We start from the raw sequence: 16,456 nt of genomic DNA, 5'->3' as shown, positions 1-16,456 counted from the left end.
ATCGTTCAGTAGTCGCATTTCAGTATCGTTCAGTATTTCATGGTCCTGGATGTAGTATAGGTGATACTGAACACAATTCAATAATATTAAATATTTTTTTTCTGGTTAGTTTTGGCTTGCGGTGTAGAATATTCTACACCTAGGACGTAAAATAGCGCTATATCAACACATATAGATTTAGATGAATATATGCGCATCCAAACAAAGCCTAACATATTCAGACCATGCCTTCCTCGCATGATGCATGAAACTAATAACACCAGTAGTGAAAATACAAAATAGCTCTATTGTCATAACATCATATTGTTGGAGAATAGCAATAGCGTTGGAGAGTGAAAAGATATAGAAAACGTTTTTTTATATAAATGGCTATCCAAATAATAATTTAAGGATAATTTAAAGAGTGAGCTTTAAAAAGGCTCTTGGAGATGCTCTAAGTCAATCACACGATCTTTAATTTGACTATTTACAAACCTAATATAAATTATTACAAAACTATCACCGAAGATATTTTTGTCAAACATTTTCCAAGAAGGCTTCAACTCCATCAAAGAGGTCACTCCACGTAGGAAGCCAGAGCCAGAGGTAGCAAACGGTTCAGTGGTTACAAGCTTGTGTAGCAGGCTAAGACAGGAAACGTAGACAGGCGCAAAGCACATGAAAATTCTTTATGAGTAGAAGCACCGAATGTTTTGCCGTCGATCAGGGGGTGTGCAAAAAAGAGAGATAATTAAGTCAGGGAGCAAACTTGCACATTTATGACCGAGAAAACTTTTGCATCTAACAATGCTCCTAATTTTTGCTCAAAAAGAAAAAAACAGTGCTCCTGATTGTTCTGCCCATCAGGCATCAGTCAGAGTTATATCCCAGAACATTTTCAAGAAACTACCTGGGTTGGAGCCCAGCGTACCACGAGATACCCAACATGATTTGCACTGTCGGTCACGTGCGAATGCTCCAGTTGCCCTGACGCTACTACTTACACAAAACAAGCCAAAGATCTCATAACTCTGAACGGCTCCGTGGGAACCCTATCTACTGCGTGGATCGCGCAAAAAAAGTTCTTTTGCTTCCAACTCACGGAACATGCTTCTACATTTCATAATGGTCCTTCCGAGGAACAGCATCAAGGTAATTCTTGAGCAACCTTTGATCCATGATCATGTTAGGAATCTGCAGAGTAGCAGTTCACAGCTCAGCCCATGACTTGAGGAACCATACCGAAAAAACACCACATAGCAGGTCTGAGTCAGTACCTTTTCACCGAAGAAAATCTTTGAGTTATTGACGATTGATTCAATGAACCTCAGCTCAAGATACTCAGGTGTCAGTTTGAGCCTATTAGCCTCTGCTTCCTTCAAGATCCTGGACAGACCAAACCAAATGTGGTTAGTAGGAAAAAAGAAAACAAGAGGCATGCATGAGCAGAATGGATTTGAAAAGAATACGGTATTGCCATCCATGCCTGTAGTAGTTTGCATCTGCTAGTGCTCTCTCTCGTGCAAGGTACATTTCGTTATCAATCTGCTCCTGTCTCTTGGAACTGTCCTTCTCCATCAGCTTTTGCTCCATCAGGATCTTGCTCACCTGTGCGTTCTTCTCTGCTTCAGATAGTGCCATCTTCTTCTGTGTTTCTGCCTCCTTCTCCGCTACCTTTTGCTTCTCGATGGCGATCAGTGCCTACATTGTACAGAATACATAAATTTAAGTAAAACACGTGAGCAGATACAATGAACCTTTGAGTTCTTTTAAGTACTAAATCGACACGAGTTCATGCATATGAATATGAACTATGTATTTTATCTTCAAGTATGAAGTTAGCCTCACAAATATGTCCATGGATATAATGGTTTGCATAGTGTTGGATGATCTAAACATCACAGCTTTAACATGATGGCACAGGATACAGAACAGAAATTTATAATAAAACCATAGCAAAAGATAAGGAATGGAAGTTTAATACTGAAGTACTACTAGGGCATATATGCAGTCAGCTCCTTAAGAAGTTCAGGAACCACCTTCTAAAGCTTGCAAACTTCAACTATGCAACTCCTACATTTCAGTTAATCATGAAAAATGGAACGCCTATTATGAATTAAAGAAATTTATCCAACATTTAAATTAAGTTAATAGCCATCACTTACCATTGCACTAGATGTATGCATATGCTGTGACTCACTAGAAGATACTGTGTTCAAAGGGTACAGTTTAAACATATGATCTGGTCACACGAAGTACATACCTTTGTACGCTCCTCCTCCATAAGTTCAAAGTTTCTTCTGATACTACCAGGTATATTTGGCTTCGTAACACGAACACTGATGATTTCAATTCCAGGAGCATAGCGTGTACAGTCTCTTTGAATAGCTTCTTTCATTGTTTCATCAATCTGTAATTTTTGCAGGACAGATAAGGTGTGTTACAAATGTGGGTTTAAGGTCAACTATAGTTGAGTAGGGTTTCATGCACAAAAGGACCAGCTAACCTGATCGAACATGTCAATGTAAACTTGCTGCAAACTGTGAGCACTGCAGAACTGGTTAATCTCATGATGAATTTTATCATATATCCATGTTTTGTCATAGTGCACACCATAATTGAGTAGGGTTTCATGCACAAATTCTTTGCGGAGACGGTTTACAACCTGCACACACAACAGTCAATCAAGCAGTTCAAAAACAGGCAGATGGTCATCTTCGTAAAAAAATATAGAATTGTAATAGAAAGAAGAGTAGCACTATACCTCTATCTTGTCAAAGCTGATCATAACACCACCTTTTGTTCCACAAGGAATATCTCTGACCTGGTTTAACATAATGATGAGGACATCACTTCTACAGATACAACCACACCACCTACAGCTATAGTACCATCCATTCCACCATCTGAAGCTAGGCCAGCAATTCACAAATTTTACACAAGAAGAGATCGAAATGTGCTCCTAATTAGGAACCTTGGTGTTGAAGATAAAGATATTTGAGCTGATAGTTTGTGCTGGATTTGTGGCTGTCCACAGGCAGTCACCACTTGCAGCCAGCTAGAGTATAGTAGGCTAAACTATTTGTTTGTTACTTGTTACATGTCTAGATACATGGAACAACCTTCATATTAACAGTAGTAATAGAATTAGCTGTTGTCAGTACATTGTAGTAGCATGCACTGTAGCAGCAGCCATTTTGGCTATAAAAGGAGGGGTACCTCTATATGTAAGAGTTGGGTTTTGTCTTAGTTCAGTTCCTTGGGAAACTACTGCTTGTGTTGTCTCTTGTGTCGGTTAGACCAACAGACCAACTTCTACTCAAAGCCTCATCTTAATATTTCACTACATACTTGCAATTTCAGATTGTTTGCACCTTGTTCTTGCTGGTTTTCTTCCATTTCTTGCAGGAACAGACCCTAGTGGTCAGGTCAGCTTGGTTTTGGCTAGGCTGATAACATCTCAAGGGTTGGTTCAGCGGTTGCTAGGCTATTGGAACCTCTTGGTCAGTAGCGTGGAACGTGTGAGTCACCCTCACAATTGGAAGGCATCTCATCTCACCGAAAGGTTGGGCCTCTAAAATTCCACATCAACTGGTATCGGAGCAATGGTTAATCGGTGAGACTAAGTTTTTAGTAGTTGTAGTGTTCTTTTATCTATAATCCAAAAAAAAACCCGAGAGAGTTTGCCACACCCTATCCAAACCAGTTTGCAGTCTCTTTTCAGTTTATGCTTTGTTGAATCTCTGGGTTGCGTTGTCATATGTTAAGTTGCTGGTCATAGTTCTTGCTTAAAGCTTCTAGTTGAGATCTATCGTGAAAAAGAACGAAGAAAAAGTAAATTTGTCTTTGGCAACCTTAGTGCGAAAGCTAGTGTTCGAACAAACGATGGTAACACAGATTACTTCCCGATTAAAATTGGACTTCATCAAGGGTCAGCCTTAAGCTCATATTTCTTTGCCTTGGTAATGGATGAGGTTACCAGAAACATACAATGAGATATCCCCTTGATGTATATTGTTCGCTGATGATGTAGTGTTAGTGGATGAAAGTCAGGCGAGAATAAATAGGAAACTAGAGTTATGACGGTAGACCCTTGAGTCTAAAGGTTTTAGATTGAGCAGAACTAAAACCGAATACATGAGATGCGATTTTGGCAGAGCTGCATAGGAGGAGGGAGATGTGAGTTTAGAAGGTCAAGTAGTGCCTAAGAAGGATACCTTTCGGTATCTGGGATCAATGCTACAGAGGGATGGAGATATTGATGCGGACGTTAGCCATAGAATCAAAGCAGAGTGGATCGAGTTTAAAAGGTCAAGTAGTGCCTAAGAATGATACCTTTCGGTATCTGGGATCAATGCTACAGAGGGATGAAGATATTGATACGGACGTTAGCCATAGAATCAAAGCAGGGTGGATCAAGTGGCGACAAGGTTCTGTTCTCTGTGACAAGAGGGTACCACAAAAACTAAAAGGCAAGTTTTATAGAACGGCGATTAGACCGGCTATGTTGTATGAAGCAGAATATTGGCCTACAAAAATTCGACATGTTCAACAACTGAGTGTTGCAGAAATGTGTTATGATGGATTTGTGGTCACACAAAAATGGACCGAGTTCGGAACGATGATATACGTGATCGCCTAGAGGTAGCAACAATTGAAGAAAAGCTTGTCCAACATCGGTTGAGGTGGTTTGACCATGTCCAAAGGAGATCTCCAAAAGCACCAGTGCATTGTGGAGTCCTAAGCCAAGCTAGCAATATGAGAAAAGATAGAGGAAGACCGAAATTAACATGGGAGAGGCAATAAAAAGATATTTGAAAGCTTTGGATATACCTAGAGATTTATGTTTGAATAGGAGTGCTTGGAAAACAGCTATTGAAGTGTCTGAACCATGACTTAGGGCTCTTAGTGGGTTTCAACTCTAGCCTACCCCAACCTGCTTGGGACTGAAAGGCTATGTTGTTGCTGCTGCTGCTGCAAGCAAGGAAAGGGCTGGAATAAGTACATTGTGAGTGATGGACTTATATTTCGTGCTAACAAGCTATGCATTCCAGCTAGCTCTATCCGTCTTTTGCTGTTACAGGAGGCCCATGGAGGTGGACTAATGTGACATTTTGGTGTGAAGAAGACAGAAGATGTGCTAAGCGGCCATTTCTATTGGGCAAAGATGAGACGTGATGTCGAGCGCTATGTGGCACGTTGCACCACTTGTCAAAAAGCTAAGTCACATCTTAACCCACATGGTTTATACCTGCCTCTACCTATTCCTAGTGCTCCTTGGGAGGATATCTCGATGGATTTTGTTCTAGGACTGCCTAGGACAAAGAAGGGGAGGGATAGCATTTTTGTTGTCGTGGATAGGTTCTCTAAAATGACACACTTCATACCTTGTCTGATTTATTTTTTAAGGAAATAATTCGCTTACATGGAGTCCCTAATACAATAGTCTCTGATCGTGATACAAAAACTGAGTCATTTCTGGAGGACACTTTGGGCTAAATTGGGGACAAAGTTACTATTTTCTACATCATGTCAATATGTCATCCCCAAACATGCTTAGAGCTATTCTAAAGAAGAATTTGAAAATGTGAGAGCAATGTTTGCCTCACGTAGAATTTGCTTATAATCCTTCAGTACATTCTACGACCAAGATGTGTCCTTTTCAAGTTGTTTATGGTTTTATGCCTCGTGAACCAATTGCTCTACCGTCTTCAGAGAAGGTAAACTTTGATGCTAAAGAACGTTCTGATTTGATCTTGAAAATGCATGAAATTACTAAAACAAACATAGAAAACATGAATGAAAAGTATAAAATTACAGGTAGTCAAGGTAGAAAGAAAATCACATTTGAACCTGGAGATCTAGTTTGGCTACATTTACGAAAGGATAGGTTCCCAAACTTAAGAAAATCAAAGTTAATGCCTAGAGCTGATGGTCCTTTTCGTATACTAGAGAGGATAAATGATAATGCTTATAAACTAGATCTGCCTATAGATTTTGGGGCTAGTCCCACCTTTAATGTTTCAGATTTAAAGCCATACAAGGGAAATGAAGATGAACTTGAATCGAGGACAACTCCATTCCAAGAAGGGGATAATGATGAGGACATCACTTCTACAGATACAACCACACCACCTACAGCTATAGTACCATCCATTCCACCACCTGAAGCTAGGCCAGCAATTCACAAATTTTACACGAGATCGAAATGTGCTCCTAATCAGGAACCTTGGTGTTGAAGATAAAGATATTTGAGCTAATATTTTGTGCTGTATTTGTGGCTGTCCACAGGCCGTCACCACTTGCAGCCAGCTAGAGTATAGTAGGCTAAACTATTTGTTTGTTACTTGTTAGCTGTCCAGATTCATGGAACAGCCTCCATATTAACAGTAGTAATAGAATTAGTTGTTGCCAGTACATTGTAGTAGCATGCACTGCAGCAGCAGCCATTTTGGCTATAAAAGGAGGGGTACCTCCATATGTAAGAGTTGGGTTTTGTTTTAGTTCAGTTCCTTTGGAAACTACTGCTTGTGTTGTCTCTTGTGTTGGTTAGACCAAGAGACCAACTTCTACTCAAAGCCCCATCTTAATATTTCACTACATACTTGCAATTTCAGATTGCTTGCACCTTGTTCTTGCTGGTTTTCTTCCATTTCTTGCAGGAACAGACCCTAGTGGTCAGGTCAGCTTGGTTTTGGCAAGGCTAATAACATCTCAAGGGTTGGTTCAGCGGTTGCTGGGCTATTGGAACCTCTTGGTCAGTAGCCTGGAACGTGTCAGTCACCCTCACAATTGGAAGGCATCTCATCTCACCGAAAGGTTAGGCCTCTAAAATTCCACATCACATAATGAAAAGCATAAATACGTCTACCAAAAAGTCATGTTTAGCACGCTGAGTGGACTAATTTATATCTATCATAAACTCATCTTAAATAAAAATACAGTAAGCTTTCAGTTTGCAGCTAGGAAAATCAAGTAAGGTGCGATCAAAACAAGAAGATGCAGATTTTGGTATGACCATATGAGGTAAACAAGCAGCCGCAGTTTGCAGGTGAACTAAACTGTGGTTTCAGTGGAAACATAGGATCATAAGCCAAAGGGCAAAGAGAACATTCTCACTCGCCTGGTCTGTTTGAAGTGTAACCTGTATTGGCTCATACTGGGTGATCAAAGGGAGCTTCAGATGAAACCCTAGAAGCACATGAAAAAAAATTAATTAAGATGCACGAAAATAAAATTAAAAGAGAGAAGGACATTACCAAAAAAAAATGTACCTGGAGGAGTGATTGTCTTAAGAAGAGCACCTCCTCTCCAGTATACCCCAACATGTCCTTCAGGAACTTGATGTAGAACACTTGATGGGACTGAGAGTGAAATCTACATATTACCAGTGCACAAGGTATTCAATACCAAAGGGGTTAACAATATGCTTGTACAATCGTACTGCTTTGCCTCAATTACAGAAAGAAAGGGGGGAAAACATATCCACTGTACACTTCTGCCTTTTTAATTTCGAGTACTACCTTAATTATGCCAGTCACTGGATTAAAATAACCACCCATAAAAAAACAAAAAGAAATAGCATACTCAAATAAAAGTTAACCAGGAGTAGACTATGCCTATGTGAAGCGTGGTAAAAGACCAAAATTGGACTGCCTACCTTGATTGTTAATATCAACTGACACTTGTAAACTTTATTTAGAATAGCAATGACCTTTTAATAAATTAAGCCCCAAAATATATCACAATTAATACATCATTTGATATTGTTTAATAAGACTAACAGATATTTGGGTGATGTTTTTTTTTTCTTTTGAAGGATCGAAAGCATGTGTGTGTATGCCCCCCCCCCCCCCCCCCCCCCCCCCCCCCCCCCCCCCCCGCCCGCGCAAACCCAGCGGAATGAAAAGGTTGAAATAAGGTGGTCTGATGCAGCTTATAGAATTATATAAACTGGCTTATAAGTTGGGGTGTTTTTTGACAACTTGAGCTTATACAGGCTGGATCATACAAGCTGAGTAGTAAACAAACAGGCCCAATGTGTTGCACCAAACAAAGCATCACTGAAATACATCTCTTTTGTGCGGTAGCTAGTGTTGCCAGAGATACACATCCTCCTTTCATGCTGACTTGAGTCTTGCCAGGGATGGTTGCTCCTTCCTTGAAGATGATTGTCTATCTGTGTTTCCAGCAGCAAAGGAGTAAGAACTTGTTGTAGTGGACTTGCGGACTTGCAGTGGTCTTGGACAATCTCCAGAGCTCGCTCATTGGCAGTGTACGCTGTCCATGCCAATGGAACCCCAGAATTGATGCGCGATATCACAATGGAAGATGAGCTGATCTCGAGTCCCAGGAACTTGGTTACAGATCTTGCAACGGTCGGAGGGTGTAATGGCTGTTTTACAAACTACAGTAAAAGGGGTGCCAATTGGAACTATCTTTTCCCCTCAGTGCCTAGTGCCTTCGCAGGATGGTGGTGGTTTCAAATTGATGTGAAAAATTGTCCTAAAACATAATAAAATTCTCCGCAACATTAATACTCAATCACAACTTTGTTACTTCACTCGCTTCACATGCCTCCGTTCAAAAATAAACAAAGCACATAACTAGGCCATGCTTCACTGTGTACATTGTTGAACCTTTTTTTAAACTTGATGAGTTTTCTTACTTCCCGATTAGGATAGGACTACATCAAGGGTCAGCTTTGAGCCCTTATTTGTTTGCTTTAGTGATGGATGAGGTCACAAGGGACATACAAGGGGACATCCCTTGGTGTATCCTTTTCGCGGACGATGTAGTGCTAGTTGATGAAAGCCGGACAGGAGTGAATCAGAAACTGGAGTTATGGCGGGAGACTTTGGAGTCCAAAGGTTTTAGACTTAGTAGAACTAAAACTGAGTATATGAGATGTGACTTCGGCACTACTACTCGGGAGGAGGAAGATGTTAGTTTGGAAGGTCAAGTAGTGCCTAGGAAGGATATCTTTCGATATTTAGGATCAATGCTACAGAGGGACGGGGATATTGATGAAGATGTTAGCCATAGAATCAAAGCAGGGTGGATGAAGTGGCGGCAAGCGTCTGGTGTCCTATGTGACAAAAGGGTACCACAGAAGCTAAAAGGCAAGTTTTATAGGACGGCGATTAAACCTGCTATGTTGTATGGTGCAGAATGTTGGCCTACGAAAAGACGACATATTCAACAGCTAAGTGTCGCGGAAATGCGTATGTTGCGTTGGATTTGCGGTCATACAAGAAGGGATCGAGTTCGGAACGATGATATACGTGAGAGATTAGGGGTAGCGCCAATTGAAGAAAAGCTTGTCCAACACCGGTTGAGATGGTTTGGACATGTGCAACGGAGACCTCCAGATGCACCGGTGCGTAGTGGAATCCTAAGTCAGGATAGTAACGTGAAGAGAGGTAGAGGAAGACCGAAGTTGACTTGGGTAGAGGCAATAAAAAGAGACTTGAAAGGATGGAATATACCCAAAGACTTAGCCTTAGATAGGAGTGCTTGGAAGACAGCTATTCACGTGCCTGAACTTTGATTGCTTCTGTTGGGTTTCAACTCTAGCCTACCCCAACTTGTTTGGGACTTAAAGGCTTTGTTGTTGTTGTTGTTGTTGTTGTTGTTGATGAGTTTTCTTACTTAGCAGAAACTACCTAGCTTTTAACAATTTTTTAATAGTGTGGATCCTGCATACAAGCACATGCAGCCATCTTGTATAATAAATTTTAAAGGATATAAAGGACCTTGCAGAGTCACTGATGTATCCTTTGTCCAAACTATCAGGATAGTGTAACTTATTCTTGCAAAATTCCAACTATTTTACTAGAAAGTCTGGCCAACAGTATTTAACTAGATGGCAAAATGATGTATGTTGACCTTTTGCATTCTATATGAGTCAAAATTGATTAAATTTTGGTACAGATTGTTGTTTAACCAAGGCAGGGCATCAAATTCAAAGCATGTCTACATCTTGGATAAACTAAACCTGAATTTGCAACAGTAGTATTTAAATGTTCCTTGCCAAGTTCACCCCATAGCCTCAGAAGAGGGTTTTGCATAAGCTATCACCTAGTACGGTAGTACCACTAAAATATATTTCACATTGAAAACAGGTAGATGTATATGTAATCCAGAGAACTATTTGAAAATTAAAAAGTAGGATGATTCAGAAGGTAATTTCATTATTTAGTCACTTGTGAGAAACTGGGGATACAAAGTTACAAACCAACTAGGAAGCATTCTAAAGTACTAAGATGTTTCCTCTTCAGATCTAGTACCCTGCTGATGCTGATGCGAAGAGAGCGATAGAAACAATACCACATAACATGAAATAGAAACTTGATAAAGACCCATACAGTCAATACTTACAGCCATTGTATAAAAACATAAAAGGAAGGGCCCAAAGGAGTGATAGATACTTAGAACTAAAAAGTTATTGCAGCATTAACTCAAGACAGATACCTTCTGACATGTTTGATTCGGATAGAAAGCAATCAGCAATATCTACAAACACAGCCCACTAAACAAATATGGAAACTTAAAGGCACATAAATTGACTCATTTTGGCAAATGTAATGCATTATCGAGACTTGCTCAATGATTGAACAATATAATCAATTCATGCATACACAATCTCATCATTGAAGGCAACTCCCAACCCAGAAACAGGGATGGTTTCTATGTTCATTAATTAGGTGCCAATTAAGCAAAATGGTGATGTGGCATTGGAATTAAAGAAAGCTATGTCTACACAGGAACCAAGATTTGAAGAGATGTGATAGGTAGATGATGGAGAGAGAAGACACATGATTGGACAAAAAATATTTTGAAGAAACTATCCTGGGAATATGGTTTCTATGTGTAATGTCTACATGATTTAACAAGTATAGAAACAATCTCATAGTTTCGGTTGGGAGTTTGGACTGCTCTAGTAGAATCAACAATTCCAGCCCCAAGGCACCAAACTTGAACCCCAAGAGGCAACAAACTACCATCATGTAGTACAATTTTTTTTCTTTGCTTGGGACATAGTTTAGTCCTAAGGTGATGCTTCAATTGTCGTCAAACATAAAACTGTACAAGTAACATCACACGGAGGAGTAGGATGAACACAGCAAATAAGAGTACAAGACTATGTGAGAAAATATAGAAATATAAGATGAAAATGATGAATTGGGTCACAGAATCAATAGTTCCAAACTATTATATAAAATTCCCCCAACAGGACCAAATAGATCCCATTTGGACCTGAAGTGTGTTGGTTGGTGGTAAACATGTAGGTATTAGGAGCAGCAACAGCAAGCAGTATCAGAAGGCACATTGCCCCTAACAAATGTGGCAAAAGGCAGAAACATCTACTCATTTTCAGCAAATATAATGGATAACTGATATAATCTGCTCATATCACCTGCACAACTCCCCCAATCAATTCAATCATGCGGCATCACTTAAGCAGAATGTAATAACCACATATACGTTAGCAAGAGCAGGCACTCACCAGATCGGCACCGGCATCCAAAATGCATCAAACCTAAACCCCAAAACAAGCAACGCCCTACCATTAACCCCGAGCCCCACAGCAGGATAACGCGAATCCACGCCACAGTACCCAGTAGTTCCCCACCGATCGAGTCCAGGACCAGCCAATGAGGCGCGCCCGCGCGGCTGAGCATCTACCTACTCGCGATCGGGGGGAAATGATCACAAGTGGAAATCAGCGAGATTAGCGAGGTAGGAGAGGTCAAACGGCCACGACTCACCAGGACGACGCAGATGCCGATGGAGGCGACGACGCCGAAGGCGAAGGGGTCGGCGCCGGGCGGGGGCGGCTGGCGCCCGCTCGGCTGCTGCTGGAAGCGCCGCATCGACGGCGGCGGCGGCGAGCGGCGGCTCTGCGCCGAGTCGGAGGTGACGTCGGACATCGCGAGGAGGGTGGGCGGGGGTCCACCGGAACCCCTAGGCGAGGTCGGTCAGGGCTTGACGCCTTGGCAAGTGGTGCGGGCGACGGGGTGGTGGGCGCGGCGAGGAGGACGAAGCCACGAGCGAAGGCTGGGTGTGCGCGGACAGTTGGGTTTGGGTCAAGTCAAGTCTCTCAAATCTGATTATCTGAACCTTCTCGGGTGCTGGGGTCTTTGATGCAATGAATAAAATCTGGTAGATGTTACGTCGGATATTTAGACATTAGTTAGAGAGACTAAACATGAGCCTAATTAAACTTAATAGATTCGTCTTATAAATTAGTTTTAATCTATACAATTCGTTTTGTAATTAATCTATAATTAATACTTCATGCATATATTCAAACATTCGATGTAACAGGTACTAAATTTTAGTTTAGAAAACCAAATACCCCTTCATTTTCCCTTTTTTTTCTTTTGTTTTTAAAAATATGTATGGGCCGCCTCGGGCCCTTCCTGGAAAGGACAGCTCTTGCTAGCAGCCTCTCTCGATCTACTTTGAGAGTTGTCTAAATCTTTTAAGGTTGATCAAATTTATATAAAATAAGGTTAATAGTTATGATATCAAGCTTTTATCATTAAATGCATCATGATATGTATTCTCATAGTGATTTTATTTGATGTCATAATATTTATGTCTATACTATAAATTCTGTCAAATTTAAAAGAACTTAACTTAAGAAAACTTTAAAAGTTCATTAATCTGGGGCCAGAAGAAATATACAAAAATTTGGTGACAAAGTATATTTATTTATTCCATGTATACATAAAAAAAATTGCCGAACATGACTTGTGCATATTTTCGCATGGAATGATTTTGGTGAGATTAACTAATAGGTGGTGCAAGTCCAACAATTTTGATGAGGTTGATTAATACATGATGCGGCGACAATGTAGGCTTTTTTGGTGTCCCTGTGGAGGTAGAGGCAAATCCAAGCAAGGAATAAAGAGAAAGAGAAAAGTATGTATTGTTCAAAGATTTGACACTTATAAATGTCTTTTTTTCTTTAAGGGATAGAGCACGTGACTGCCAATTATGGTCTAGACTGAGCATGCAAGCAATGGTTCTAGGGAGGTTTTCAACGAAAAAACTACTACAACAAGTAACTACGATAAACTCTATTCGTAAAAAAGTTTCAAAAAAAAAAAACTCTATTCGTAAATAATCCGCTCACAACACGAGCTAATTGCAACACAGTACAATAAACCACACCAAAGCACAGATATATGTAACGAAGAGGCAAATGAATTGCTCCACCAGATCTCAGAAGACATTTCCTATTGAAGCCATTAATGCCTCCAGGGGGTCTGATGGCAACAGTTCATATCGACGGTATGTATAGTCGTGGATTCTGTACGCATTGGGCTTCCTATCATTTTAATTTCCCAAATCTTCTACCACATTACATCATACAAGACTAGCTATTTAACGAAACGATGATTTATCGTAAGATTTGCTCCAACGTCTTAATGACAATGACAATGTTGTCTTTGTAGGTTGATTCTCTAGTATCCAAGACTCTTCTGCTTATGCAAAGTTGATTTTGACTTTCTCATTCAACACTGTTAATCATATCAAATCTCTTATCCGAAAACTTATATCGGATATTTGGACCTATAAACTGTCTCAAATAAAAAAGCATCACCTTCAAAGTTTTAGATCTCTTTAAACTTTACAGCTTTAATATAAAGTTTATTCTATTCTGATCTTATATGAAAAGGTTATGATTTTTTTTTGTTTTTGACAAAATAGCTATTACTGTCGGTTCAAGCTATGATCCGACAACGTTCACGTATTCAGCAATGATCGGCGGTTCTCTAGTAGGGTTCAAAAATAGAAGCATTCCTCAATGCTATTGTTGGTGGGCTTGTTTGGGCCTGATAACATCCATGCATGGGCGCGGCCTCCAAACCTATTCTTCTGGCTTTCCTTTCTCCGAGAACAATCTCCTCTCATTCTGAGTCGCGTCTAGTAGTCTATAAATGACGCTATATAGACGAAGAAAAAGGCTTAGAGCTCATTATGGCCTCGTTCGCTCGTCTTAAAAATGGCTTATTCGGCTTCTTTTTTCAGCCGGAACAGTGTTTTTCTCTCACAACAATTCAGCCGGAACAGTGTTTTTCAGCCAGTTTCAGCCAAGTTTCAGACCAGCGAACGGGGCATATTTCTCTAACTAACTATTAAAACCATGATTCCTTAAGTAAATGTACTCCATATTGCTCAGCGCAGGACGAGAAAAGGGCCAGCCATAATTCCATATATGCTGCGTTGCTGTTGCATGCTTCTCGAGAAGAAAAAAAAAACCGTGCGTGTGCGTTTTGTTTGGGACTTTGCGTGGTCGGCTCGGTCACCATCTCCTCTCATCTAGCCTGTGTCGGTCTGTTTGGGTTGCGCTTGCGTCGCAATCTGGAGTTCCGGACTGATCCTATTTGATTCCGATTTGGCGTGAATCCTAGAGCCTCTCGTCCTCTCGTCCTCTCGTCCTCGTCCTCTGTCTTCTACCACTGCTCACAGTTGAGGTCACGAACCGACATTTGGATTTCCATACATCTATTTCCATCCACACACGCACTACACTGCACCTGCTGCTCCGGCGTTGCAAGCAGTAACATTTGTGTTTGCGCCTAGTATTGTTTCGTGGTCTTGTTTAGTTGATTCGGAACGGAAAAGAAATGCTCTTGTTTAGTTGAGTACTCCATTTTTTGGTGCGACTGCCATGCATCACCTAAGGACCGTATTTCTTTCTTTGAGCAGGTAGCGTGTTCGTTCGTTACTATGGAACAACTAAATCTTTTGTACTAAAAACACACGGATCGCATGATAAGATAACAATATTGTTAAATTAAATACCGACGTTAAAGTGACATTTAATTTAAAAAGCAAAGTTCGTGAAATTAACACAGTCACGGAGAGCGCGGCGTCGCAGGCTCACAAACTCTACTGTATAAACTTTTTCGTGATATGGACTAAGATAATATTTTATATCGGCAGAAAGAATTCTCCGATATCCATTTCTTTCATGCGCCAATAAATCCATGAATAAGTTCCGCTGCATCTCCATATAATCATGTACACACAGGTTCGAGTATATATATAAATATTAGTACATGTCACATGGATAATACTGTGTGTCTTAAAAAATGTCTCATAAAATTTTAAAACAAAGTATGTTATACTCACCGTATAAATATGTGTGGCTTTAGGACTATTCCACACAGACATATATTGTAGAATAAGGTATCCACTTGAGTAGTCTAGTTCCAAGATATTGAATTAGATGTTGTAATTCTTAATTTCGACATATTTTTAAGTCAATGCAACCAATGGTGACACTTTTCTTAGTGGTGCATAATTTTATGGTGCACTTCTTGACTATCTGAGTAAGGATAAGTTAGCACTGCAAAGGCTCAGAAAAGCTGCTGATAAGGTCAATGTTGAGTTTTCCTCCACTATGCATACTAAAACCTATGTCCCCGTTTATTATTGTCGATGCTTTTGATACAAAGCAATTTAATATTACCATGATCAGATATAAGTTTGAGTCTCTTGTGAGAAATCTCATAGAGGGACTCTCATCCTTTATGTGATCTGCCTCAAGAATATTGACAGGACGATGGACCTATATTGGAATGTCGCACAAAAAAATGTCCACGTTTTGTCCATGATTTATTTTCTATGAATACATGCGGGTACTATGATAACACTAACTACACCAAATGAAAGATTAGAGAGAATTTGCATTGCCTACAGAAGGACTTATTTATTAAGTTCTTTGGATTCTACAGGTAGTTTTGAAATATCTATTTGCATGTCTTACCTCGCATTCTAATTCAAAATTTTGTAGTTTAATTAGAATATGGAAAAAGGATTCAAAATGAACAGACCCAAGGGACAATTTCAGCAAGAAACAGCAAGCGAGGGGCGATTGGAACACGTGAACGTGAAATCAAATAAAAGGAGAAAAAAATTATCTATTTTGCAAATGCAAAGAGAGGAAGCAATTAAATGTAGGCAGATTTGATAAGGTTATCAGAAATGTAAAGATGTTTCTTTTATCTTAATTCTCTTTCTTTCTGTGTTAATTCTCTTTTTTTTGCTCGTTGCCATGTATGCTGGTGCATGCAAACATGCAATGTGTATATGGATAGCACAATAATTTTCTAATTCCTATTTTACCGTGATTTCTCTATAACATGACAGACAATATTCAATCAAGGAGAATCGCACCAAAGGACGCAACATACGGGAGATGTCGTGGGATCGCAGGCGTGGGCAGACGGACGAACCAAAATAAATGTCGCACCAAAAAATATCCACACTTTATTCTTTTTAGTTGTAGGAGATTATTTAGTAGTTACATAGTATGTGCTTCTTCTAATTTATTTGCTAAGAGCATCTCCAAGAGTACCACATATCTCTTTGCTATCCATGTTTTTTTGGAAAAGAGAGAGAAAAACTCATCTCCAAGAGTATCATATATCCCTTCCCCATCTGTTAGGGATTGACA

The 16,456-nt window shown here is 40.0% G+C and overlaps 1 protein-coding gene across 1 annotated transcript; it reads right to left on the bottom strand.

The window, feature by feature from the left end:
• Nucleotides 1–643: 643 nt before the first annotated feature.
• Nucleotides 644–12,072, bottom strand: LOC136529331 (uncharacterized). Its single transcript, XM_066522412.1, has 9 exons — nucleotides 11,751–12,072; nucleotides 7,254–7,356; nucleotides 7,103–7,170; nucleotides 2,744–2,803; nucleotides 2,486–2,644; nucleotides 2,243–2,389; nucleotides 1,466–1,680; nucleotides 1,257–1,365; nucleotides 644–1,173 (listed from the first exon to the last, which is right to left on the bottom strand). Exons 1-9 carry the CDS (start codon nucleotides 11,910–11,912, stop codon nucleotides 1,093–1,095), a joined length of 1,104 nt encoding a protein of 367 aa, XP_066378509.1. The 5' UTR covers nucleotides 11,913–12,072; the 3' UTR covers nucleotides 644–1,092.
• Nucleotides 12,073–16,456: the final 4,384 nt, after the last annotated feature.

This window comes from Miscanthus floridulus, chromosome 2 (genome assembly GCF_019320115.1).
Source record: "Miscanthus floridulus cultivar M001 chromosome 2, ASM1932011v1, whole genome shotgun sequence".
Lineage (NCBI taxonomy): Eukaryota > Viridiplantae > Streptophyta > Magnoliopsida > Poales > Poaceae > Miscanthus > Miscanthus floridulus.
This window is presented reverse-complemented; position numbering and strand designations above follow the sequence as displayed.

What these genes read in the sequence shown, in the direction of transcription:
- LOC136529331 (XM_066522412.1), bottom strand. Translation starts at nt 11,912, where the DNA reads ATGTCCGACGTCACCTCCGACTCGGCGCAGAGCCGCCGCTCGCCGCCG. An exon ending in TCGGCATCTGCGTCGTCCTG is followed by an intron (nt 7,357 to 11,750) that starts GTGAGTCGTGGC and finishes GGTAATATGTAG; the next exon opens with ATTTCACTCTCAGTCCCATC. An exon ending in TCAGCTTTGACAAGATAGAG is followed by an intron (nt 2,645 to 2,743) that starts GTATAGTGCTAC and finishes TTGTGTGTGCAG; the next exon opens with GTTGTAAACCGTCTCCGCAA.